This window comes from Nerophis lumbriciformis, linkage group LG30, assembly GCF_033978685.3.
Source record: "Nerophis lumbriciformis linkage group LG30, RoL_Nlum_v2.1, whole genome shotgun sequence".
Classification (NCBI taxonomy): domain Eukaryota; kingdom Metazoa; phylum Chordata; class Actinopteri; order Syngnathiformes; family Syngnathidae; genus Nerophis; species Nerophis lumbriciformis.
In genome coordinates, this window is record NC_084577.2 from 7,714,806 (window position 1) to 7,742,388 (window position 27,583).

General features: G+C 40.5%; 1 protein-coding gene across 1 annotated transcript in view; it reads right to left on the bottom strand.

The window, feature by feature from the left end:
- Positions 1 to 1,293: 1,293 nt before the first annotated feature.
- LOC133572620 (14-3-3 protein epsilon-like) overlaps positions 1,294 to 27,583 on the bottom strand; it is a 36,634-nt gene continuing 10,344 nt past the window's right edge. The window contains exons 3-6 of the mRNA XM_061925457.2: positions 24,125 to 24,231; positions 16,359 to 16,565; positions 16,006 to 16,142; positions 1,294 to 3,207 (exon numbers count right to left, since the gene is read on the bottom strand). Of these exons, the coding sequence (XP_061781441.1) occupies positions 3,155 to 3,207; positions 16,006 to 16,142; positions 16,359 to 16,565; positions 24,125 to 24,231 (504 nt within the window). The 3' untranslated portion in view covers positions 1,294 to 3,154. The remainder of the gene's footprint in view (positions 3,208 to 16,005; positions 16,143 to 16,358; positions 16,566 to 24,124; positions 24,232 to 27,583) is intronic.

The window sequence follows — 27,583 nt, forward strand, 5'->3', positions numbered from 1 at the left end:
GAACATCAAAAATCTTGTCTTTGGAGTGCATTCAATTGAATATGGGTTGAAAAGGATTTGCAAATCATTGTATTCCGTTGAACTCCTCCACTATGACCGAAAGGACAAGATCACGGGTACAAGCGGCCGAAATGAGTTTCCTCCGCCGGGTGGCGGGGCTCTCCCTTAGAGATAGGGTGAGAATCTCTGTCATCCGGGGGGAGCTCAAAGTAAAGCCGCTGCTCCTCCGCATCGAGAGGAGCCAGATGAGGTGGTTCGGGCATCTGGTCAGGATGCCACCCGAGCGCCTCCCTAAGGAGGTGTTTAGGGCATGTCCGACCGGTAGGAGGCCACGAGGAAGACCCAGGACACGTTGGGAAGACTATGTCTCCCGGCTGGCCTGGGAACGCCTCGGGATCCCCCGGGAGGAGCTGGACGAAGTGGCTGGGGAGAGGGAAGTCTGGGCTTCCCTGCTTAGGCTGCTGCCCCCGCGACCCGACCTCGGATAAGCGGAAGAAGATGGATGGATGGATGGATGTATTCCGTTTATATTTACATCTAACACAATTTCCCAACTCATATGGAAACAGGGTTTGTAGTACTCAGACTCACCACCATGAACGGGGGGCGTATGTGAGCTAGCAAGACCCAATAATTATTTTTGTGTTTTCAGAAGCAGTGGGATGATTTGTCAGGAAAAAAAGCAAAATTGTGCTGTAATCATCTGCTAAGTTCTTATCCGGTGCATCCGAGTCCTGTAACCAGATCCTGTTACACATGCAGAAATAGCTTTGCTGAGAAAAAAACCCCTGCAAATCTCACCTGAAAGTGACCTTAGCTATCTATAACTACACTATCTGAAGGAGGAAGTTTGCAATATTTCAGTTAGTTTTGCTATTTTGGTGAAAGCAGCAATACTTCTGTGACATCCCTCCCCACGCTACATGACTTTCCACAGGAAGTCAGGGGAGGCTAGAAGACGAACCACAACACACCCTCTGGAAGGCCAAGTAGTGTTTTCTTAGAATCACACAACCAGTCACTGCTGTAAAGTGTCGTAGAAACCGTTTTAGTGTGGTTATAGTCAGGATTAGTTGAACCCTGCTGCCTTTTTTCAGGTTTCATGTTACAACAAGCTGTACAAAAAGCCATAAATTGCCATGGTAACCTGACCATCTGGACAACGCCCCCCACAACCTCTGTAGAAGTACTTCCTCTAATGATGTCATACACTCACTGCAAACTCAAGTACAGAATATTAGCGAGCCACACAAACGGGGTCTTTCCTCATAACGACAAAAAACATACACAGACGTTTTTGTTTTTTTAATTTAGATTGTTTAATGTTAATTCCATGCTGTGTTTCAGAAAGAACAATACAGATTCCCTATCTGTGGCTCCAGTTAGATATCCAGTAGTACAAATCAGCTCCAAGTTACACATACTGCAGCAAAACAAGAAGAAAAGCACAGGAAACTGCAATGAAAAATCAATAAGGAGACTAGTACAAAGTTTGGGAGAAGCAGCAAAAATGAATTGCGATTTGATCATTCTCTGTGAAGCCGAGCCAAACTGACTTATTTTTCAAACAAGTGCCCGGATTACAATTGTTTTTTTAATTACTGTAAATTCCGGACTATAAGCCACTATTTTCCTACGCTTTGAACCCTGCAGTTTATAGAACAGTGCAGCTAATTTATGGATTTTTCTTCACTTAAGGCCATGTTTTGTCTTCAACAGTTTTTATTAAACTCAAGCAGACATAGAAAATATGTTATGGTGCCATCTTTTGGACAAGTTTGCTCACTGCAGGTGCTACGGGGTAAACATCTTACAGTATTTCCTTGTGTTTAATGCTGTCAGCTGGAAGAACAAAGTGACGTATAGATTTTTTATTCATCACGCCAAGCAACGTTTGCAAGTTTTACAATATAACAAACTACATATACTAACTAAACCGTCCTGTGTGAGATGTCTGAGTGTTCTCATGCATATTTGTACACGCTATCGTCATGTAATGAAGCTAGCGTCCTTAGCATTAGCCAAGATGCTAACATGTTTACAAGTGTCTGAATTAATAATAACTAACAATTGCATTCTTTTTATACGGTGTCAGTTTCACAAATGTCTCAGTAAATTCACCAAAAACGTCACTGTGGAGGTTTTGAGTCTGGTAATTGGATTGGAGAGCTAGCTTCTGCAGCTTGTGGGTCCATGACGATGAATTCTGTTTTGCTTGATCAGCCGTTTTACTGTGTAACATGCACCGTTTGAAAACAATTAGGTATGTAAATAAACATTTACAAAATATTTGTGCGTATGTAACTCATTTCACAACGTACATATCTGCGGCTTATAGTCCGGTGCGGCTAAAATATAGAAAAATGTTTTTCTTCTAAAATTTAGCGGGCGCAGCTTATATCCCGGTGCGCTTAATAGTCCAGAAAATATGGTGCTGCAAAACCCCTTATGATGACTCAACTGTCAGGCGTGTGTGTACAGTTACAGTATTTTAGCACAAAGTACAGTCCAAAGACACCTACAAAACAGAAAGACTATCGTGTAAAAGCACTTCTTTGCCCTTGGATATCGCAAATTTTGCCAACGTTCTCTGAAATACCAACACAAAAAGGACACTTACAGTTCTCCAAAGTGCCCATTTAAAAGTTAAAATGACTCGCGTGACATTTCACTAAAAACAAGAGATAAAATAGCTCCCATTAACTAATAGTCAACATTTTCAGTAATAAAAGTTAATTTCTGTAATTACATTAAGAAAGATTCTCAATACATCCAGCAACCGATAAAAATATTGAGGAAAAGCAAAAACAAAATTACAATAATGAAAACAAAGAACACCTTCAGAACCACATGTACCAGGAGGGAAAAACCAACAAAAACAGGGGCTTTCTTTTCATCGTTCTAACATTGTGTTTCCTGACTGAATTAAGTGGTATTGTTTACAATGACATAAGGACTAATACAAAAAATAAAAAAGAAGAAAAGATAAAGTTGTCAACTCCAAGGCCCTGCTGGGTCCTGGAGTAGCAGAGGTTGAAGAAAGCAGGAGCAGGAGGCAAGGAAAGGGACATTGGGGTAGAGAATAAAACAGGAAGGAGTGTGAAGAGTTGGTTGGTTGAGGGGTGTTGAATGGTTGGCTGATAGTGGCAAAATCTCACGGTGCTTCATCCTCAACATCTTGCAGTGTCTCTTGGTTCTTTTCCTCTCCTGCAAGACAAAAGCAGCATCAGCAACCACAAATTCAGTAACATTGTGAAGCTGAGAACGGGAAACTGCACTTATTCCAACATGGTAAAAAGCTGAGAACAAATGAGCACCTGTGAGGTGTCTTCAAGCAGAAGGTGGAGGAGGGCAAAGTGTCAATTGGTGTAGAAGAGGATTCAAATAACCTGTTCAGCACTGGTCAATTCCTCGCTCGAAAAAATTAAAGCAGTTCAAAATAATAATGGTGTTCACACTAAATATTCGCACATGTTGACTGGGGTGTACACACTTGACAATAACTGAATAACTTACTGCATTTTTTAACAAATTCCTACAATTTATGCTAAAGTATTAGCGCAGTCAAAACCGCTCAAGCAGTGCAAACTAATGCAAGTGAAATGACTGAATGTTGTAACAAATTCCTACAATTTGTGTATTATCTTTAACAATGTGTTTTATCTGCTATATGTTTTATCTGTGTAGTTTCAGCCATAGTATTGTTTTAAGTATTTGCTAGTTATTGTATTGGTCTAAAAGCACAGACCAAGAGTGGCAAAAATAATTAAATCATGAAGCATTAATACAATTTCAATAAAGCTTTCTATTCTGTTCTAAGCTAATCAAGATTATAGCAGTATATGTATATATGTAAAATTGTTCTTTGAGAGCAATAGGAAAAGTTCAGTATGTTTAATACCTTTTAATTTTCATTTCAATCTTTAAAATTGTTCTTTTGAGTATAATAAGAAACATTAATATATTTTAAGGCGAATAATGAATGTTTGTGTGGTCCCCTTTTACAAACCCCGTTTCCATATGAGTTGGGAAATTGTGTTAGATGTAAATATAAATGGAATACAATGTTTTGCAAATCATTTTCAACCCATATTCAGTTGAATATGCCACAAAGACAACATATTTGTTGTTCAAACTGATAAAAAAAAATTTTTTTTGCAAATAATCATTAACTTTAGAATTTGATGCCAGCAACACGTGACAAAGAAGTTGGGAAAGGTGGCAATAAATACTGACAAAGTTGAGGAATGCTCATCAAACACTTATTTGGAACATCCCACAGGTGTGCAGGCTAATTGGGAACAGGTGGGTGTCATGATTGGATATAAAAACAGCTTCCCAAAAAATGCAGAGTCTTTCACAAAAAAGGATGGGGCGAGGTACACCCCTTTGTCCACAACTGCGTGAGCAAATAGTCAAACAGTTTAAGAACAACGTTTCTCAGAGTGCAATTGCAAGAAATTTAGGGATTTCAACATCTACGGTCCATAATATCATCAAAAGGTTCAGAGAATCTGGAGAAATCACTCCACGTAAGCGGCATGGCCGGAAACCAACATTGAATGACCGTGACCTTCGATCCCTCAGACGGCACTATCAAAAACCGATATCAATCTCTAAAGGATATCACCACATGGGCTCAGGAACACTTCAGAAAACCACTGTCACTAAATACAGTTCGTCGCTACATCTGTAAGTGCAAGTTAAAAGGTCTACTATGCAAAGCGAAAGCCATTTATCAACAACATCCAGAAACGCCGCCGGCTTATCTGGGCCCGAGATCATCTAAGATGGACTCATTCAAAGTGGAAAAGTGTTCTGTGGTCTGACAAGTCCACATTTCAAATTGTTTTTGGAAATATTCGACATCGTGTCATCCAGACCAAAGGGGAAGCGAACCATCCAGACTGTTATCGACGCAAAGTTCAAAAGCCAGCATCTGTGATGGTATGGGGGTGCATTAGTGCCCAAGGCATGGGTAACTTGCACATCTGTGAAGGCACCATTCATGCTGAAAGGTACATACAGGTTTTGGAACAACATATGCTGCCATCTAAGCGCCGTCTTTTTCATGGACGCCCCTGCTTATTTCAGCAAGACAATACTAAGTCACATTCAGTACGTGTTACAACAGCGTGGCTTCTTAAAAAAAGAGTGCGGGTACTTTCCTGGCCTGCCTGCAGTCCAGACCTGTCTACCATCGAAAATGTGTGGCGCATTATGAAGCGTAAAATACAACAGCGGAGACCCCGGACTGTTGAACGACTGTAGCTCTACATAAAACAAGAATGGGAAAGAATTCCACTTTCAAAGCTTCAACAATTAGTTTCCTCAGTTCCCAATCGTTTATTGAGTGTTGTTAAAAGAAAAGATGATGTAACAGTGGTGAACATGCCCTTTCCCAACTACTTCGGCACGTGTTGCAGCCATGAAATTCTAAGTTAGTTAATTATTTGAAAAAAAAAAAAAGTTTATGAGTTTGAACATCAAATATCTTGTCTTTGTAGTGCATTCAATTGAATATGGGTTGAAAAGGATTTGCAAATCATTGTATTCCATTTATATTTACATCTAACACAATTTCCCAACTCATGGAAACAGGGTTTGTATTTTCAAAAGTATCGGAATACATATTGGTACATTTTGGTATCGGGACAACACTACTCCATACATAGTGAGGAGCCGCTCCCCTAAGCTAATAATAAACCTCCACTACGGCAAAAAAACAACAACAAATGTCTTAAGTTCTTCCTAAGTATCATTACCACTAGAGAATGAGGCTTAACATGTTACACACAGGGAGCAAGGCAGGATCTGGCACGCAAATAATCACCAGTGTTGGTAATAACGGCGTTCCTAACAGCGTTATTTTTCCAGTCAGTCGTAATCTAATTAATTAATATTCCTATCTTTGCAACGCTGTTGCCGTTACTGAGAATGTGAAGTGTCGCGTTACTACAGTTTGGTTAAATGACGCACAAAGTGTCAGATTTCGGCAAACATCAGAGAGCAAGGGTGATGGCGACAACATTATCGGCAGTAATGCAGAAATCCGCTGAAAAAGGGACACGATACACTAGTATCTTCCCTCATCCTTGTCCCTTGGCTGTCCGCACTCGGTGAGTCCACACACCTCTCCAATCTAAGAATTATACCATCAAGGTAAGATACAAATTGTGAAGGTTGCTTAAATGCGGATGAAGGATATAGCTGAGTGTAGTTCACTTCTCCAGGTTGGAGTTGGACACTTACTGTACCCAACGACAAAATTCAATGAAAGCAGCAATGTTACTATTGTATTAGCACAGAAAAAAAGTGCTGGAGTATGACGGAACAGGTGTTGCCCCGTTCTCAACCATGAAGACTTCTCTGTTTAGAGCATCATCTGGATTGTCTCCATTCTGACTTACATATATCCAACTATCTCATCAAGTGAGTTTGCAAAGCTGATTGTTATACTACATATTACATTCAATCCAAAAACGAACTAATCAAGCAATCATCACGTACCGTATTTTCCGCACTATAAGGCGCACCGGATTATAAGGCGCACCTTCAATGAATGGCCCATTTTAAAACTTTGTTCATATATAAGACGCACCGCATTATAAGGCGCATAGAATAGACGCTACAGTAGAGGCTGGGGTTACGTTATGCATCCATTAGATGGAGCTGCGCTAAAGGGAATGTCAACAAAACAGTCAGATGGGTCAGTCAAACTTTATTAATAGATTACAAACCAGCGTTCTGACAACTCTGTTCACTCCCAAAATGAATAAACAGCTTTTTTATTATTTTCCCTGAGGTAAAGTCAGTGACGTGATATTTCGTTTATCTTTTAACAACAGCAAGGTATAACATGTAGTGCAACATTTATATCACATAGTGAAGGGGAACTTTTCCTCGATTCAATAAACATGTAAAAAACAGTCTGATACTGTTACGGTAAATCAAACGTTAGTGCAATCACAATATAGTAACACTCGAAATAGTGCAAAGCAATAACAATATATCAATAACTCAACGTTACGTCTTTTCATAAACCGAAAGCACCAAGAAGCACCGCCTTTAAATTCATTAATGTTAAGTTCGCTTGCTAGCGCTGTTGCCTTCATTCGAATAGTGATTGTACTGACACTTCTACTTGCTGCTCTCTGTTCAACAACCCACTGTTCGAGTTTGTCCTCCAACTGTAGCCATCTCGCTTTGTACCCTTGGAAACTCTGTTTAGTCTTCTTTACTTGGCGCAGGTCATCATGTTGCTTCCTCCACTTCCGCACCATTGATTCGTTAATGTTAAAGTCTCTCGCTGCTGCTGCTCTATTCCTGTGTTCTGCTGCTGCTCTATTCCCGTGTTCTATTGCGTGACTGATCGCCTTGAGTTTAAACTCTGCGTCAACACACAAACAAGATAGATATAAAACACTTTTTTTTTTTAATTTAATATTTTGTTAAAAAAAGTTGAATGCGCAGAAGGGAGAGGATGAGAAAGCGCATCGGTCGGGACTGCAGACAGAAGTAATTAGTGAGTGTTAATATGAATAATAACAAACACTTACTGCGCACTAAATGCATTTATATTCGCTCAATTTTTATTTATTTTTTCGCTTAAGTTCAATTTATTTTCAAATTAAGTTTCTGTCCTCAAAATTAATCAATCCATCAATCAAAGTTTACTTATATAGCCCTAAATCACGAGTGTCTCAAAGGGTTGCACAAGCCACAACGACATCCTCGGCTCAGATCCCACGTCAGGGCAAGAAAAAACTCAACCCAATGGGATGACAATGAGAAACCTTGGAGGGGACCGCAGATGTGGGGACTCTCCCTCCCACATTAAAGATGTTATCAAACGTAATAGTGTATAAAATAAAATGAATAAATAACGTCTCAGTTACTTTGCTGAGTCACTAGTTACTCTTACAATGAGGTAACTGAGTTACAAACTCAATTACTTTTTGGGAGAAGTAATTTGTAACTTTAACTAATTACTTTTTAAGGTAAGATGACCAACACTGATGGACACACATCAGAATGCTTAGATACATTATCTCTTGTGGTGTACCCCAGAGGTAAGTTCTTGGACCAAAAGTATTCAACCGAAATCAAGTATAATGACATTGATAAAACGAAAAAACAAACAAACCTCAAGTTAATACAATCTTAGAGCCTTCTGCTTGGAGGAAAACTTACAGAAAGTCATGAAAACTATTATGGCAGAACTTAATAAACAAAACAGATAGTTTGATTTAAAAAAAAAAATTATCCTTGAATTTAAGCAAAACTAAAATGTTATTCGGAAAAATTAAACTGAGTAGTAGTTAGCTACTGAAATTGTTTCAGTCAAACAATGGTATGTAACGAAGGAGAATAAAAAAACTGGGTTAAATATTGCAACGATATTGTTCAATTGTCAATAGCACTCACAATAAATACATTGAAAAATTTACAAAGTGCTAATGCGGTAGAGCTGTTTGAGCGCAGGCCAGTGGAGTACAGAGGGGAGCTTCCAGAAGGCACAGTGTGAGTGCACTCCTATAACACTTTGAAGTAAATGTATTGTAGCACACAATGTCTGCCACTAGATGGTAGCAAGTTACATGCACACTGTTAATTTATTTGGATCATGTTAAAAATTCAAAAACACAAGAAAACAATCGCACTTGCACTTTAACAGTTCAAAATGTCCAAAAGGAATAAAAAGACTAAAGATTATTCATAATCGTGTGCAATATTTCATACATAGATAAACTATTCTGGTGCAATTTTCTATGTGCAAACACACCTGTTAATTCTAAATGTATGTGCAATAATATCCACACTTTACCTAAATAGGTCAAGGAAGAAGTGCATTTTCCTCCTAACTACAACTTATAGGCAACAAATCTGGACACTTGCACTTTAGCACTAATGCACTTTACCATCTCATATAGATTCATTTAAATGGTCACTTTATTCCTGGTCTGTCCTAATCTGAGGTCCATGCAGCAACCTACTGTTATGTATGGGTCTCGACTTTATTACATCCAAGTCTGTGTATTTTATTGTACTGTTTATGATGTCTGATGTTGGTGTTGTCTTTTAATGTAATTTTTTGATGGTCTTTGATGTACGTACAATCAACCTGCTGGGATCTGCAGATAAAAATTGGCCTTTGGCTACTACCACCTGGCACATCAGGGTCTCTGCAGGTTTCAACATGTCAAATTTAAGACTTTTTTAAGACGATCTTGAAAATAATTTAAGACCATTTCACATCCATTGGGACAAAAATACAACGAGAGTGATTGTCTAAAAAGAAGGAAGGCGATAATGGCTTGCAAGCCTGAAACAAAATTTGGATGTGAATAATGTGGATAACATTCAAATGTGCTCAGCTCATTTTGTATATGGTGTGTATGGATACATTTTTACCTGTTTTTTGTGACTTTTTTTGAAAACATATTGCTAATACACAAGGATTAGTTTTTATTTAGGCATGCCAACATGACATTCGCAAATCCCCATTGCTTTCCTCACTCCACAATTAGATGAGTGTAAACACTAAACAGGCAACCGCTTTTAATGTCGGTTGCTGTATAACCTTGGAGAAAAGATTAGGCATTAGAAGCTGACCTGAAATTATTGGAACAAATAAAATAAGAGAATTATGTTTTTTTTTTATAGTTTTACTGCAGAGTACATTACTACCACAGAGAAATTAGCGGGTGCTTACTGTATGTAATAGTATGATTTCATTACTAAACATCTCATATTGACCTCCTTTGGCAATTGGCGCCACTTCACCCACATAACACTCCTTTTGGGGGGGCGGGGTGGGGTGGGGGGGGGGGGGGGGGGGGGGGTTACGTTTATCTTTGTAAAGTTGTGCAAGTGTTTGTGGCGTTTCAGCATCTTTTGACACGTACTTATCCCGGATTTTCGACTTTTACATTATCATTCCATTCACTTTCACCGCCATGTTTACAAATGCTTCCCTCCTTGATGGCTGCACACCTGGGTACTAAACACTTCATATGTTTCCATCCACCGGCTTCAACCATGCATTGATGGTTCAGGAGACACAAATCGTTGAACTTTTACTTACACATCTTATGCAAGTAATTTGGCTTTGCTGTGGGCTTTCGTTAAGTTTTCTAAGCTGTCAACACACAGCTGCGCGCGCACAGCAATAGCTGGTGGTGTTCGATAAATTCTGACCGGGCAGCACAGTTAGTTCTGCTCTGTAGTTACGTTACAGCATCCTCAAAAATCGAAACATTTCAAAGCAAGACTGCATGTTTTAAATGCACGTTGTAAATAAATGTAACGTCAATAGATTTTTAAGACCTGTCAAAATCGTGTTTAGGACCTTTAATGAGATTTTAGACATTTTAAATTCTAATTATTGGATTTACGACTTTTTAAGACCCCGCAGACACCTGGTGGTGAGTTGGCTGCGATGGTGAGGGTGAATGACGGACAGACCTGGCAGAGTCTCCTGTCAGAGAGAGTTTCAATTCCAGCCTCCGGAAGAACATAGAACATGTCACGAGGGAGGCCCTGGACATTGAGTCCGAGTGGACCATGTTCCGCACCTCTATTGTCGAGGCGGCCGATTGGAGATGTGGCCGCAAGGTGGTTGGTGCCTGCTGTGGCGGAAATCCTAGAACCTGCTGGTGCAACGGTGCGGGATGCCGTCAAGCTGAAGAAAGAGTCCTATCTGGTTCTTTTGGCTCATAGGACTCCGGAGGCAGCAGACACGTACTGACAGGCCAAGCGGTGTGCGGCTTCAGCGGTCGCAAAGGCAAAAACTCGGACATGGGAGGAGTTCGGGGCAGCCGTGGAAAACAACTTCCAGACGGCTTCGAAGCGATTCTGGACCACCATCCGCCGCCTCAGGAAGGGGAAGCAGTGCATTGTCAACAACGTGTATGGTGGTGATGGTGTTTTGCTGACCTCGACTGCGGATGTTGTGGATCGGTGGAGGGAATACTTCGAAGACTTCCTCAATCCTACCAACACATCTTCCTATAAGGAAGCAGTGCCTGGGGAATCTGTGAAAGGCTCTCCTATTTCTGGGGCTGAGGTTGCCGAAGTAGTTAAAAAGCTCCTCGGTGGCAAGGCCCCGGGGGTGGATGAGATCCGCCCGGAGTTCCGTAAGGCTCTGGATGCTGTGGGGCTGTCTTAGTTGACAAGACTCTGCAACATCGCGTGGACATCGGGGGCGGTACATCTTGATTGGCAAACCGGGGTGGTGGTTTCTCTCTTTAAGAAGGGGAACCGGAGGGTGTGTTCTAACTATCGTGGGATCACACTCCTCAGCCTTCCCGGTAAGGTCTATTCAGGTGTATTGGAGAGGAGGCTACGCCGGATAGTCGAACCTCGGATTCAGGAGGAACAGTGTGGTTTTCGTCCTGGTCGTGGAACTGTGGACCAGCTCTATATTCTCGGCAGGGTCCGTGAGGGTGCATGGGAGTTTGCCCAACCAGTCTACATGTGCTTTGTGGACTTGGAGAAGGCATTCCGGAAGTCCTGTGGGAAGTGCTCAGAGAGTATGGGGTAACGGACTGTCCGATTGTGGCGGTCCGCTCCCTGTATGATCAGTGTCAGAGCTTGGTCCGCATTGCCGGCAGTAAGTCGTGAGGGTTGGACTCCGCCAAGGCTGCCCTTTGTCACCGATTCTGCTCATAACTTTTATGGACAGAATTTCTAGGCGCAGTCAGGGCGTTGAGGGTATCCGGTTTGGTGGCTGCAGGATTAGGTCTCTGCTTTTTGCAGATGATGTGGTCCTGATGGCTTCATCTCGCCAAGATCTTCAGCTCTCACTGGATCGGTTCGCAGCCGAGTGTGAAACGACTGGTATGGGAATCAGCACCTCCAAGTCCGAGTCCATGGTCCTCGCGCGGAAAAGGGTGGAGTGCCATCTCCGGGTTAGGGAGGAGATCTTGCCCCAAGTGGAGGAGTTCAAGTACCTAGGAGTCTTGTTCACGAGTGAGGGAAGAGTGAATTGTGAGATCGACAGGCGGATCGGTGCGGCGTCTTCAGTAACGCGGACGCTGTATCGATCCATTGTGGTGAAGAAGGAGCTGAGACGGAAAGCAAAGCTCTCAATTTACCGTGACGTTCCCATTCTCACCTATGGTCATGAGCTTTGGGTTATGACCGAAAGGACAAGATCACGGGTACAAGCGGCCGAAATGAGTTTCCTCCGCCGGGTGGCGCAGCTTTCCCTTAGAGATAGGGTGAGAAGCTCTGTCATCCGGGAGGAGCTCAAAGTAAAGCCGCTTCTCCTCCACATCGAGAGGAGCCAGATGAGGTGGTTCGGGCATCTGGTCAGGATGCCACCCGAACGCCTCCCTAGGGATGTGTTTCGGGCACGTCCGACGGGTAGGAGGCCACGGGGAAGACCCAGGAGACGTTGGGAAGACTATCTCTCCCGGCTGGCCTAGGAACGCCTCGGGATCCCCCGGGAGGAGCTGGACGAAGTGGCTGGGGAGAGGGAAGTCTGGGCTTCCCTGCTTAGGCTGCTGCCCCCGTGACCCGACCTCAGATAAGCGGAAGAAGATGCATGTTTAAAATAATTTTAATGACATTTTTCTGCTCAACATCTGACATTTTAAACCTGAACCATGTCCAAATCACGAATGCAGCTTTGTTGTTTTTTTTTACCAGCTCCTTCTCCTACGCTAAGCTTGCAGCCAATTTCAGAGAGTCAAGTGCGATGACGTCATTCACGGTATGACGGTAAAGCCCAAATCTCTACGGTGGCCAAATGTATACCGTTTCTACCGTTGTACCGTGTATAGCGCGCAGCCCTACCTGTCGGTATTGGGTATTGGCAAATCTCACTCAGGTGATTGCATACCTGCCAACTTTTGAAATCAGAAAAACCTAGTAGCCAGGGTCCAGGGGCCGCAGGCCCCGGTAGGTCCAGGACAAAGTCCTGGTGGGGGGTTCAGGCTTCGCCCCCCGACGCAAAATGATTATTAGCATTCAGACAGGTTAAAATGTTGCTAAAACCATCACTTTTCTATCAGTCACAGTGACTTTTCAAAACAAAAATATTACAGCAAAAATCATATGGGTTGATTGACATGTTGATTCTGTAAGCAAACTTCAAAATAATCTTCGTTATGTCTAATCTCTCAAATACTGGGCTGGGCCCTCGGGTGCGATGCTCGGCGGGGCATGTGTGACCTTGGGGAAAATGCTTTTTTTTGCCAAATAAAATCCAAGATTTTTTTCAAAAAAAATTAAATTTACGATTTTTCAGATTTTTTCCCCTACTTTTTAAAGAAACCATTGAATACATAATTCAAAACAAGTTTTTTCTTTTACAGTGTTGGCGCTACGAATTTTCAAAATGGGGTCCCAGGGACCCCATCAAGTCATAAAAATGGGGTCCCACAGTAAATTTTTGGGGTCCCACTTTTTTGTAACCGTTTTGAAAACAAATGATAAATATATGCATTATCCTGTTATATCTCACATTCTATATTGTGTTTTGGAAAAAGGTTGTCATAAACGTTAATTCAATAAAAATAATAATACAAAAGAAAACAAATGTTTATTCAGTCATAAACATTCATTCACTTTCTTCTTTCCTTCATGGATCTAAACTTTACCGCTGCCGGTAGTTTTTTCTATATTTGTATTTAATAAGTTGTAGGTGTATTTATTTCAGTATAAAAGTGTAAAACGTTTTTTGCTTCGATCATGAAATGATGATAATGGTGTGCCAGGGCATACATACATTATTTATTTAACACTTAAATCTCTAGAGACTACATCAACTTTAGATCTATTCCTCAATTCTAAGTTTTTTGTTGTTGTTTTTGTTTGTTTTCTATCCTTTTTGTCAAAGCAAACTATGTTTTTTATGGCAAACAAAATATGCAAAATCTTCCACAAAAGTTTTTCTTCTAAGTGGAATATTTGATGTGAAGTAATCGGAGCCTTGGATAAGTCAATCATTCATAAAAACATTGATTTTGATTCAATATTATGTTTTGAGCAATGACGGTTTTAAAGAAAAAAAAAGAGCTTTGTTTTATTAGTCAACATTGCAACTTTTTCTAAATTACATTTAACCTGTAAGCTTTTTTATTCCACTTTTGTTATGTTTTTGTTTATTTTAATAGTATTTTTAGAATGTGCCGTGGGCCTTTAAAACTTTAGCTGCGGGCCGTGAATGGCCTCCGGGCCACACTTTTGACACCCCTGCGATAGATTAAAAAAAATTTAATCTGATAAATCTATCGATAAAAAGCAGAGCCTGACGACGCATGCGCATTTATCATAAGGCGCAGTGAGCATCTCTGCTTCAGTAAACAATGACGGTGATGAGGTCACTGTCCGCGATGCGAGCGACACTTGCTAACTTGTCAGCCACTTCTCCAAGAGACTCCTTTTGAACACTCCTCGCACATTAACACTTCAAAAGGCACATATTCGCCCCGTTTGTTGACTGATTATTGTTCTGTGTACTTTGTGAACACTTGTAGTTTGAACAGTTTCTTAAACTGAATCATATTGGTGCTTTGTTTGATTTCTTTGGTTAATCCATTACATAATTTAATTCCACATACAGATATGCTAAAGGTTTTAAGTGTTGTACAAGCATACAAATGTTTTAAATTAGATTTTCCTCTAAGATTATATTCCTACTATTTTGTTGAGAAGATTGTTGTACATTCTTAGGTATCATTTGCTTTGTACATAATTTTAGCTGTTGGCAAATGCACCAAATCGTTAAAATTAAGTATTTGTGATTCAATAAATAAAAGGTGTGTATGTTGTCTATTTCAAACATTATGTATTATTATAATTGATCTTTTTTTGTAACACCGTTAGTGAATGAAGTGCACATTTGTAGCTGTTTCCCCATATTTCTACACAATAACTCAGATACGGCAACACTAGTGAGCAGTAAGGAATATGAAGTGACTTTTGGTCAATAACAAGTTTTGCTTTATTCAATATTGACATGTTTCTTGCTACTTTATGTTGTATATTTTTTACATGAGATTTCCAGTTCATTTTATCATGTATTATCACACCCAAAATTGTGTTTTTTTTTTTACCCTTTCAATATCTACTCTGTGTGTTCACAGACCATGGGAAAAATGACCATCAAAATGCACTAACATACACATTTACACCAGCAGTTACAGTATGAATGGCTATATACAATTTATTATTTGTGCACTATTGAATAATGATGCACCGAAAATCTGGCCGAAAGATGGCATACTTTGATCACCGGAGCGTGTTCCCGAAACCGAATGTTGTGAGGACGTAAGCTATACGCACGGGGTTGTCTTGAGCGGACGCAGCGTGTCCCCGCGCTGTGAACGTACTTTAATATATTCGACATATACCCGCGGACAAAGCTCTTCACAATTTAAGATGACACTGGCGGCTTTTAATGAGAGAAAGGCAGCGCGAAGCAAGTGCGACGTCAGGCTCTCTGCAGCTCGAGTCCCTTTTCGTCGTGGACATGGGCCGACAGAAGTAAAGAGTCCGTAAACACGAGTTAAATCTCCAAGAGCATCAGAAATAAATGCTAGACTTGTTGCCAGTCAATTTTATTTAAGAGTGACTAAAAGAACTGGAGAAATCTCTAAAAAAAAAATCTCAACAAAGTACATTGTAATTCATTATACATTGTAGTACATTATAAGCAGCATAAATTTTAAAATAGAACAAAACAATAAGTAAGAAAAATATACTATACTATATCATACTATACTTAACAGATTTGTTGGAAATGTATATTAACATTTTTTTTTGCCTTTTTAAAGAATATATGCATCACAGCCAATCATGTGTAGACGTCATATTGATCACAACCCTAATTACACCCCCACTGCCACAGGTATTTTGGCAATTTAGAGGAAACCCTGATGTATAAATAGGTTTTAGGTATGTTGGAAGTAAACTAGCAACTGCTATGTCAATTTCTCAGCTTCAAGTTATGGACACTTTCTTCAGTTTTTCAGAAATGAAATGTATCTGCCTTACCTTCTCCCTGCATATCTGAAGTCCATAGTGTTAGGTTGTCACGTAACAACTGCATGATGAGTGTGGAGTCTTTGTAGCTGTCTTCACTCAGAGAGTCCAGTTCTGCAATAGCGTCATCAAAAGCAGCCTTCGCCAACCTGAGTTGAAATACAGTAACTTTGTTGGCACATATTTGAATCCGTGGTCTTTTGCTACCAATTTTGATCAAAATCACCTGCCAGACATCCTAAATTGTAGTTTGATTTCATGTCACAAAAAATCTAACTGGTTGGTAATTACTATTGACTACTTATATTTGGATTATATGATTTAAAAAATAAGACTATCAAACATTGGAAATAAAGAAAAAGAACCTGCAAGCTCGATCAGGTGAGTTGAGGATCTCATAATAAAAGACAGAGAAGTTGAGAGCGAGTCCAAGGCGAATGGGATGTGTGGGAGGCAGCTCAGCCATGGCAAGATCAGAAGCACTTTTGTAGGCCACTAAGCTGTTCTCTGCCGCCTCCTTTCTGCTGTTGCTAGTGGCAAACTCTGCCAGGTACCTGTAGTAGTCACCCTTCCTAGAATTATACAAAAGGAAATGTGGCCTTAATTACGGACAAGCATAAAAATTCATTGTGGGCAGAAAGTTAAGCTACATGGAAAAACTTCACCATAGTACAACTCCTCTGGGCAGTATTACTCCGCTCAAAAACAAACATCAAAATGAAAGAAGTTTTCTTTGTTGATATTACAATTAGCTTTTAGGAATAGGTGAAAAACACTATATAAATATTATATATATATATATATATAAGTAAATATACAACCAGAAAATAGGCGTGTTAGTGATATATAATGCACAAATTGAAACCAGCCCCTACTAATTTAGCATACTAAAATAACTGCAATTAAACTGATTTGAAAAAAAACCTAGCACACACTATAAAATCCTAGAAATGAACCCTGACACAGAAATGTAAAAAAGAACCTTGCCTATATTAGAGATTAAATACAAATATTTAATTAGTTATATCTTGAAGATGTATTAAGAAAATATGATAAAATTGTATATTTTAAATAAAAAATAAGCAAATATTAAAAGTATAGGTAAACTGTGTCAACTCCATCCAAAACATAAAATATGTAGCTATGTCCCCTTCCCCTTTTAATTACATTATTTCCATTAGATTGTAGTTATTTAGTTTATAGTTTCAAATTATTGTTGTTCATATATTCTTTTGTGAATGAAAAAATTTTTGTTGAAAAATAAGAAAATATGCATTTTTTCCAAATTCATTGGAATTAACTGAATTAAGTAATAAACAAATACATTACAAAAACAAAAATACCTTTTAAGGGATTTAATGATAAATGGTGATAACCGTTACATGGTTTGACAAAAACAGACTACCCTTGAATCTCAGTAAAACTAAGATAATGCTATTCGTAACAGCAGAAGAGAAAGTCGAACACAAATACAAATACACAGAGTAGACATTGAAAGAGTATAAAACACATTTTGGGTGTAATAAGTCTAAAAGCACAGGTGTAGCACAGTGATTACAAACAAAACATTGGAGGAAGCTACTACAGTTGACATACTTCAAACAAAAGCTATAGTTTCTCTGTGATTGTTTGTCAAATGCTATTGAAGATTATGGCAAAATGAGGGTAGTAAGTTATTTTTTTGGTCCTACTGTGTATTTTTCTTATGTTTCTTGCGCCGTCAGGTGCGTGTTTTAGAGCCTGCTGAACACAGCATGAATGTAGCATCAGAGTGCGTCAAATACGGCTGCAAAATTATACTTTGACGTAATAAAAGCATGTTTTATTGTAAGTTTATGAGCTGGAGTACGTTTCAAACAAAATTTAGACATATTTAGTGATGTCGCAAGGTACACATCCTACTTCTGTGCCGCATTAAAATCTGAAGGGACGCACTAAATTCACGATCCTTGCGTGCCGGGGACGCACCTAATTTTTCCCGTGAAAAATGATACATTGTGAACATTAAACAACTCGTATTTAATCACAGTAACTGCCAAAAGAAACCTTGTTGTTAGCAGACCGGACAAGCGCAGTTTCTCTCTGTCTGCGCTTAGAAATTCTGTCCATAAAATCGGTGACATAGGGCAGCCCTGGCGGAGTACAACCCCCACTGGAAACGGGCCCGACTTACTGTCGGCAATGCGGCCTAAGCTCGGACACTGATCATACAGTGAGCGAACCGCCACAATCAGATGGTCCCACACCCCATACTCTGAGCACTCTCCACAGGACCTCCCAAGGGACACAGTCGAATGCCTTCTCCAAGTCCACAAAACACATGTAGACTGGTTGGGCAAACTCCTATGCACCCTCTAAGATCCTGCCAAAAGCATAGAGTTGGTCCACAGTTTCACGACCACACGACTACACTGCTCCTCCTGGATCCGTGGTTCGACTATCCGACCCTGCCACCGAGAAGCTTTTAACTACCTTGGCAACCTCATCCCCCGATATAGGAGAGTGCACCACAGAATCCCCAGGCCCTGTTTCCTCATTGGAAGCCGTGTAAGTAGGATTAAGGAGGTCTTCAAAGTATTCCTTCCACCGATCCACAACATCCCCAGTTGACGTCAGCAGCACACCTTCCCCGCCATACATGGTATTGACAGTGCACTGTTTCCCCCTCCTGAGGCGGTGGATGGCGGTCCAGAATCGTTTCAAAGCCGTCCGGAAGTTGTACTCCATGGCTTCTCCGAATTCTTCCCATGTCTGAGTTTTTGCTTCTGCAACTGCCAAAGCCGCACACCGCTTGGCCTGTTAACTGTCCGTTGCCTCCGGAGTCCCATGAGCCAAAAGGACCTGATACGACTCCTCCTTCAGCTTGACGGCATCCCTCACCACTAATGTCCATCGGTAGGTTCTGGGATTACTGCCACGGCAGGCGCCGACCACCTTGCGGCCACAGCTCCTAACGGCTGCCTCCACAATAGAGTCACGGAACATGGCCCACTCGTACTCAATATCTAGCGCCTCCCTCGTAACATGTTCAAAGTTCTTCCGGAGGTAGAAATTGAAAATCTCTTTGACATGAGACTCTGCCAGACGTTCCCAGCAGACCATCACTATGCGTTTGGGCCTGCTTGGTCTGACCGGCATCCTCCCCCAACATTAGAGCTGATTCAGGTGGTGATCGGTTGAAAGCTCCGCCCCTCTCTTCACCTGGGTGTCCAAAACATGAGACTGCAAATTTAATGATACAACCACGTAGTCGATCATCGAACCTCGGCCTTGGGTGTCCCGGTGCCAAGTGCACATATGGACACCCTTATGTTTGAAAATGGTGTTTGTTATGGACAATATGTGACGGGCACCAAGTCCAATAACAAACTCAGGTTAAGATCAGGGGGCTGTAATGAAATAAATAAAAGCATAATCCGGTTGTGGTGATGAAAATTACGTTGAATGGCAGCCGCCATTTTGTTATGACCAAATGGCATCTGCGCATAAATCGCGCTTCCAACAAGATCCTGCATTTTCTTCTGCACTGTGTTAGCTATGTTTAATTTTTGTGCTAATACAGTAGCTAAATACACTAAAAGTTTCACATTGATTGACTTAGTTCATTAAATTTAGTTGATGCTTAGATGAGAACATTTTGGGGACAATTCATTTATTGACTGTCATTCATGGTGATAAGAATGTTTTATTAATTTGTTAAAATCAGCACTTTTATAGAAATTGTATTTTGGTACTGCAGACCAGAGAGACATCTTGCTTTTATTTGAATTTTAGTAATCTCATTTTGTGCTACAAAAATGTTGTTTGATTTGAATGTCGTAGGTCATGCCACTGTGTGATTTGGAATTGTATTTATTTAGTTTCAGACATATTTTGAACATTCAAGGTTCCCCCTAGACTGCCAAGATACCTGCAGCGGTGGGTGTGTGGTCCTGGGCTTGGCCAACATGACGTCATTGAATAATTTGTATATGATATGATTTTCTTTAAAAAAAAAAATTCACTAATATTTTTTACAATTGACTTTAATTTTATCCTGATTTCAAGTGTTTTATTTTCTGTGCCACACTTTGTGAAACTTTGTTTTTTGAAATGTGCTATATTAACAAAATTGATTGGATTGGATAAAAAGGCAAAAAAAAATGAATACATACATTTAAAAACAAATCTTTTATTAATTAGTATTAACATATATAGTTTATATCGTTTTGTCATATTTTCAATTGTTGTTGCTTATTGTACAATGTACTTTGAGAATTTTTCAAGTGTCACTCTAGGACTTTGAATTACTTTTTTTATTTATTAAAAACGACCAGCAACAAATATAGCATCTTGTTCTGGTGTCATTACATAATGTACTTGTGTTTAGAGACTCTACTTCTGCCCCTCGATGTCCCTGACTAAAGAGGCAAGCTGCAGCGAGCATGACATCACACTTGCTTTGCGCTGCTTCTCCAGTTGGACTTTCTCTCCTTCAACGCCGCCACTGTCCGCTTAATACACTGCTCAAAAAAATTAAAGGAACACTTTACAAACACATCAGATTTCAATGGTGGAAAAAAAAAAGTGTCGGATATCTATACTGATATGGACAGTTTAATGTCTCAGGAACAAAAGGATGCCACATCTTTTGATGGAAATAAAAGTTTTCAGCCTACGGAGGGCTCAGTATATAGACACCCCAAAAATCAAAGTGAAAAAATGATGTGGCAGGCTTGTCCATTTTGCCTAAATTCAATTTCTGCAACTCAAAATTATTTTCAATATCTTGTGTGGCCCCCACGTGCCTGTATGCATGCATGCTTGACAACGTCGCGGCATGATCCTAATGAGACGACGGATGGTGTCTTGTGGGATGTCCTCCCAGATCTGTCTAAGGGCATCAGTGAGCTCCTGTAAAGTCTGAGGAGCAACCTGGCGGCGTCTGATGGACCGAAACATTATGTCCCAGAGGTGTTCTATCGGGTTTAGATCAGGTGATCGTGAGGGCCATTCAATTGTGTCAATTCCTTCATCCTCCAGATACAGTCTGCATACTCTTGCCACACGAGGCCGGGCATTGTCGTGGACCAGGAGGAACCCAGGACCTACTGCACCAGCGTAGGGTCTGACCATGGGTGCAAGGATTTCATCCCGATACCTAATGGCAGTCAGACTGCCGTTCTCTAGCCTGTAGAGGTCTGTTTGTCCCTCCATGGAAATGCCTCCCCAGACCATCACTGACCCACCACCGAACGGGTCATGCTGAATGATGTTGCAGGCAGCATAGCGCTTTCCTTGGCTTTTCCAGACCCTTTCACGTCTATCACAGGTGCTCAGGGTAAACCTGCTCTCATCTGTGAAAAGCACAAGGCGCCAGTGGCGGACTTGCCAATTCTGGTGTTCTATGGCAAATGCCAATGGAGCTCCACGGTTCTGAGCAGTGAGCACAGGGCACACTACAGGACGTCGTGCCCTGAGGCCACCCTCGTGAAGTCTGTTTCTGACTGTTTGGGCAGAGACATTCACACCAGTAGCCTGCTGGAGGTCATTCTGTAGGGCTCGGGCAGTGCTCAACCTGTTCCTCCTTGCACAAAGCAGCAGACATCGGTCCTGCTGATGGGATGGGGACCGTCTACGGCCCTGTCCTGCTCTCCTAGAGTAACTGCCTGTCTCCTGGAATCTCCTCAATGCTCTGGAGATTGTACTGGGAGACATCATCCTGGAGGAGTAGGACAATCTGCGCAACTTCAGGAGGGTTAAGAAATCGCCTCATGCTCCCAGTCGTGATAATGACTCTAGCTAAAGCAAACACTTGTGGAAAAACAGTTAAAAAAGATCAAGAGGGAGGAACTTGAAATGGCCTCCACCTGCAAAACCAGTCTTGTTTTGGGGGCCATCTCGTTGTTGCCCCTCAAGTGCACCTGTTGTTAATTCCATCAACACCAATGCAGCTGAAACTGATTAACAACCCCCTCTGCCACGTACCTGACCAAAACCTTATCAGAAAAGTGCAATTGAATTCATGCCATACCCTGATAAAAAAAACTGTTCCTTACATTTTTTTGAGCAGTGTATTTGCACATATTGTAGATGGCTGTCCGCAGGTATATCTGGGATGTATTAAAGTTATGTTCATGTTACAGGCCTCGCACTGAGTAGCCTGGTCCCAGTGTTCGATGTGGTGTGTCCTGTTTTATAGGAATAAAAAGGAAACACAAAGTGCTTGATTGCGTTGTCATCGCAGGGTGTGACCTGACTTTTTTATTAAACATTTCTTGACTTCTTTACTCTCATTTGCATTTCTATTGTGCTTTTAATCACTTCCAAATGGTTTCGATAATGTAATTTCAATTCCCCATTTGTTCATTCACATCGTTAAACAATTACATCTTTACTTTTGAAATGATAAAACAAATCCACAAAAACATGGAGGATTGACCGTTACATACTCCAACACTATATTTCTTGTGTAAAAGCATCACGTAGCGGTACTGTTACTTTAATAAACATCTTCATTTTACATGTTTGTACTGTATCCTGACATTGCTTCTTTTTAATATTGCTGCTTTCTTGAACGCTTTTTTCTATATTGTCACTGTCATTATAAATCAATTACAATTACACACATTGTTACCCGACTATACCTATAATACTTCTTAACAATCACAGTTTATCTTCAACAAGTCTCCACTGCCGCCGCCATTCCCGCCCAACCACGCGCTCGCACACAATGGGAGACATCGCTTATTGAACGTTACAAATTTCATCACAAATACACACTTTTAAACAACATACTTCGATATTTCTATTTTCAGAAACACTTATAATTGCTTGGAGACAAATGTGTTAATATTATCACACTTTACCGACCTGTTTTATAGGAATAAAAAGGAGACACAAAGTGCTTGATTGCGTTGTCATCTCAGGGTGTGACCTGCCTGAGACAGGAAGCACTAACAAGCACCTCCCATTTTCCTCCTTTCCTATACGAGTGCTCCATCTGCTGGCGTGGCGTAATATCATGTCTTGTGGCATTCAGCTTGGAAACATACACTTAAACTGTGACTTTATATATGAAAATACCTTGAACTAAATTAGGATACTCTATTAACACATTCATTTTACAAAACAATTGTGACTACTAATTGTAAGTGTCACATTCACATCACAGAAATGCTGACAAAGCTCCAGACAATGGCTTGCGTTTTGTTTTCGGTAATCAAAGTCTTTTTCGGTGGTCCAGTTTTCGGTACATCACTTGTCAATAGTGCGCAAATAACGACCTGTAACGACCTGCTGGTGGTAATGTATTATGTTTGTGTGGTTTGGACTTGAATTTATTTTTTCCCATGTTTGCAAACATACCGTCTATACCTGAAAGGTGATTGGCGGAGAATGAGGAAGTGTTGTTTTGTGTCTGAGAAAGCACAGACTCACGGAGATGAATGTGTGTGCACGGCAGGTAAAACTTGTTGGAATTGTGCCGTTTGTTATCATCAGATTGCTAATAAAAGTTAAAAATAGCATCGGACTTCAAATAAATAAAATGTTTAACTGGGGAGTCGGGGCCACCGGTGATAAACATATTTTTGGCAACCCTCCAGAAGGCGCTCTCGGCCCAACCATGCACCATGTCCTAATGGTTAAGAAACACTGTCTTAAGTATCATTATCAAGTATCATCACCTCATTACGAGGAGGAAGCTAATCATGTTACACAACGAGAGAAAACCCGGAGCAGGCATGCTAATAGCTAAGCTAACTTAGCTTGAAAAAACACCAATGAAAAGGTGTTTAGTAAACATTAAATAATTACCTGTCTGTAATTTGTAGTTGTTTATGATTTGAAAAAAAAATTACATTTCAAAAGATAAGCAGTATTATGACTCGGCATGTTGTTCCCTTACTGCACAAAGATACGTGCCAAACCGTAAGGAATTCGTACTATTGCATCATTAGTTCACACCCCAATTGTGTTCATCCAATGGTCGGTGCTTATCCATCTTGGTTAGTTGTGGTGCTGTAAACTATATCTTACAATCCAACATGTTTTACTGTTATAAATATTTGCGTGTCAGTTTTGGCACCCCCAAAAATCAACATTATACATACATCAAGGAGATCCTCCAAGTTAGAATGCACACACTTACATTTTGTTGTAGAAGACCTTTGACTCTCCAGCAACAGCAGAGGGGAGAAGGTGCCTTTCCAGTGCATCCAAAATGTCATCACATATAGACTTGAGCTCTTCCTCAACCTACCATAAAAGATGTATGCAAAAAAAATATCATACAACTTAATAGGGTCTTCCCGATACCAACAATTTGGTACTGGTACCAGAATGTATTTTGATACACAAAAAAAGTTAATTTTGGCTTCATTTTGACAAACATCTTACAATATGTTTAACATATGGTTCTTATTGCACTCAAAGAACAATTTTAGAAGATTAAAATAAAAATTGAAAGGCATTAAACAAATTGGGCTTTTCTTGTTGCCTTCAAAAAAATAGTTAACAATTTTATATATTAAATACTGCCTGCCATAATCAGGAATTAGGTTAGAATATAATAGAAAGCTTTCTTGACATTATGCTTCATGATTAATGGTTGCCACTCTTGGTCTATGCTTTAAGACATAAAATCATATTTAAATACTAAAAACAATACTATAGCTAAAAGTACACAAATAAAACATGTAGCAGGTAAACACACATTGTTAAAGATAAAACACACATTATAAGAATTTGTTACAAAATTAAGTCATTTCACTTGCAATAGTTAACATTACATGCATGGGCGTTTTGGACTCCGCTAATATTTGGCATCAAGCCAAGCAGTTGTGTGCGCGTCTACGTAATCTATATGTGCACAACAGGGGTACCTGTCCATCTGACTGTCTATTATTTAATTGCTTAGCTAACTGAAGCAAAGGTGATAATACTTCAATCATGTTACCTTTGGCGAGGCATGTTTTAAAGCAACGCTTGCAGCGTGGCACTTTGGTGTTTAAAGCGTCCCTTGATCGATAGTTTTGAAGCCGAAATACCTTCATATTGCGCTTCATGCACCCTCTTTATTAACCAGTACAATTCCCTTTATTTGCCATTTTTCCTCCCCACGTTGTTTCTCCTTGTGCGCTCCGTGAGTGTGCGCGCGCTGACACACTCAACATGATCCTCCGCTCTGTACGTCACCCCGGCACGGCAGCATACAGATCAAAAGCAGTATCGGTATTTTTTTAAAGGCAGTATAGTACCGTTTTAAATTCATTAGTACCGCGGTACTTTGAGTACCGGTATATCGTACAACTCTACAACCTAACAAAAAGACATATTTCCTATACCATAGTAATTTAGGTGAACTTACTAATAACGTTTATGTCTATCTAAATAAGGCTAAAACCGGATTTCCACTGAATGCGGGACGACTGCTGAACGAATCGGCCACGGAACAGTACCACCTTCCACAGTCCGGCAATCCCCACCGCTGTACTGTTGCGGCTGCGTCGTGCAGTGAAATAGTGCAAACTTTTACGAGATCTCGCGAATACGTGTGTAATCATTTGATAAGGGAAGATGTAATAAAGCGAAGCATAAACAGTTTATTATGTTCTTCCAGAGGAGCAGAAGCAAATAAACTTGGTCCTGCCATTAATAGCAGGTGCTGAACGGCAATACCGACAACAGTTTTTCCTTGATAAACAACTTTATTGTGTTTAGCAAGCAACAATACAACAGTAACATCATCCCTGGCGAGCATGTCACAACAACCATTCCCCTGCTTTCCCAGTCGCTTCAGGATGCGCTGTTTTGTGGGCGGTCTTATTTACATGGCTCATCTTCGGCAGCGTTTTCTCCCCGTCGTCTAGCGTGCATCGACGGGAGTCGAAGAAGTGTCAAAAGATGGAGCTCAATGTTTTAATGACATTCAGACTTTACTTAATTCAATAACAGAGCAGCATCTCTTCATTCGTGGCTCACTAGTGTAACAACAACAACGTCGTAAATGTGTCCCGTGAAAAAAACGTCCAACTGAAACTGTCTAATAACTAAAGTTCCGTGGGTGAATAATGTAAACCCAATACACAGGTAGTTTTTAGCTTTCTATAGCGAGTCTACTGACAGATATTAGTTAGAACTTTACGCTACTTTATATTAGAAATGGCAACAGTGGAGGATGAATGCCCCATAAGGACATAGAGAAAAAGAAGAATCTTATCGACTACGGTGTCGTAGACTACAATGGCAAACGCACGCCAATTTTCAGGACTTATGCAGATCCCAAATACACAATAGTAGGTACCAGAAGGTAAGGAAAGTAGGTTTTGCATTATATTGCAAAACAAAACACCAGATAGTATGTCTGCTAATAGGTGCCATTTTGGGGTCCTTATACACACACCATAATAATACTCGTATGTCTGACTACGGTAGCCGACAATCCATCAAGCAGTGCGGCTTCATAGCTTACCAAAATCGTACTAAAACATTTTGACAGATTGTGAGCGCCGTGGGTAATGTTCTATATTCTCAATGGAACATTTAAAGTTTTGGTGTAGTTTACTGGCGTCATATTGCAGTCTACAAATATCTCTTATGTGTGACTACCATCTACTGGTCACACTAGATAGTGATAGATAGTACACACCATGTACCAAATAAAATTGCTTCGAGGTCGGTAACCACAACCAGAATAATTACCTATATTAGGCGCACGGGGTAATAAGGCGCACTGTCGATTTTGAAGAATATTAAAGGATTTTAAGTGCGCCTTATAGGCCGAAAAATATGGTATATATATATATATATATATATATATATATATATATATATATATATATATATATATATATATATATATATATATATATATCCATCCTTCCATCCATTTTCTACCGCTTGTCCCGTTCGGGGTCGCGGGGAGTGCTGGAGCCTATCTCAGCTGCCTTCGGGCGGAAGGCGGGGTACACCCTGGACAAGTCGCCAGATCATCACAGGGGCAACACAGATAGACAGACAACATTCACACACTAGGGCAAATTTAGTGTTGCCAATCAACCTATCCCCAGGTGCATGTGTTACCAATCAACCTATCCCCAGGTGCATTTGTGTTATATATATATATAAATATATATGTACCGTTTTTTCCGCACTATTAGCCGCACCTAAAAACCACAAATTTACTCAAAAGCTGACAGTGCGGCTTTTAAACCGGTGCGCTTTATATATGGATAAATATTAAGATTCATTTTCATAAAGTTTCGATCTCGCAACTTCGGTAAACAGCCGCCATCTTTTTTCCCGGTAGAACAAGAAGCGCTTCTTCTTCTACGCAAGCAACCGCCAAGGTAAGCACCCGCCCCCATAGAACAGGAAGCGCTTCTTCTTCTACTGTAAGCAACCACCCACCCGCGTAGAAGAAGAAAAAGCGCGCGGATATACCGTACGTTTCATTTCCTTTGTGTGTTTACATCTGTAAAGACCACAAAATGGCTCCTACTAAGCGTCAGGGATCCGGTTCATGAAAAGACGCAATCTCTCCATCCGCACACGGATTACTATTTCACAGCAACTGATATTCCTGTGAACGCACTGTGGATACAACGGG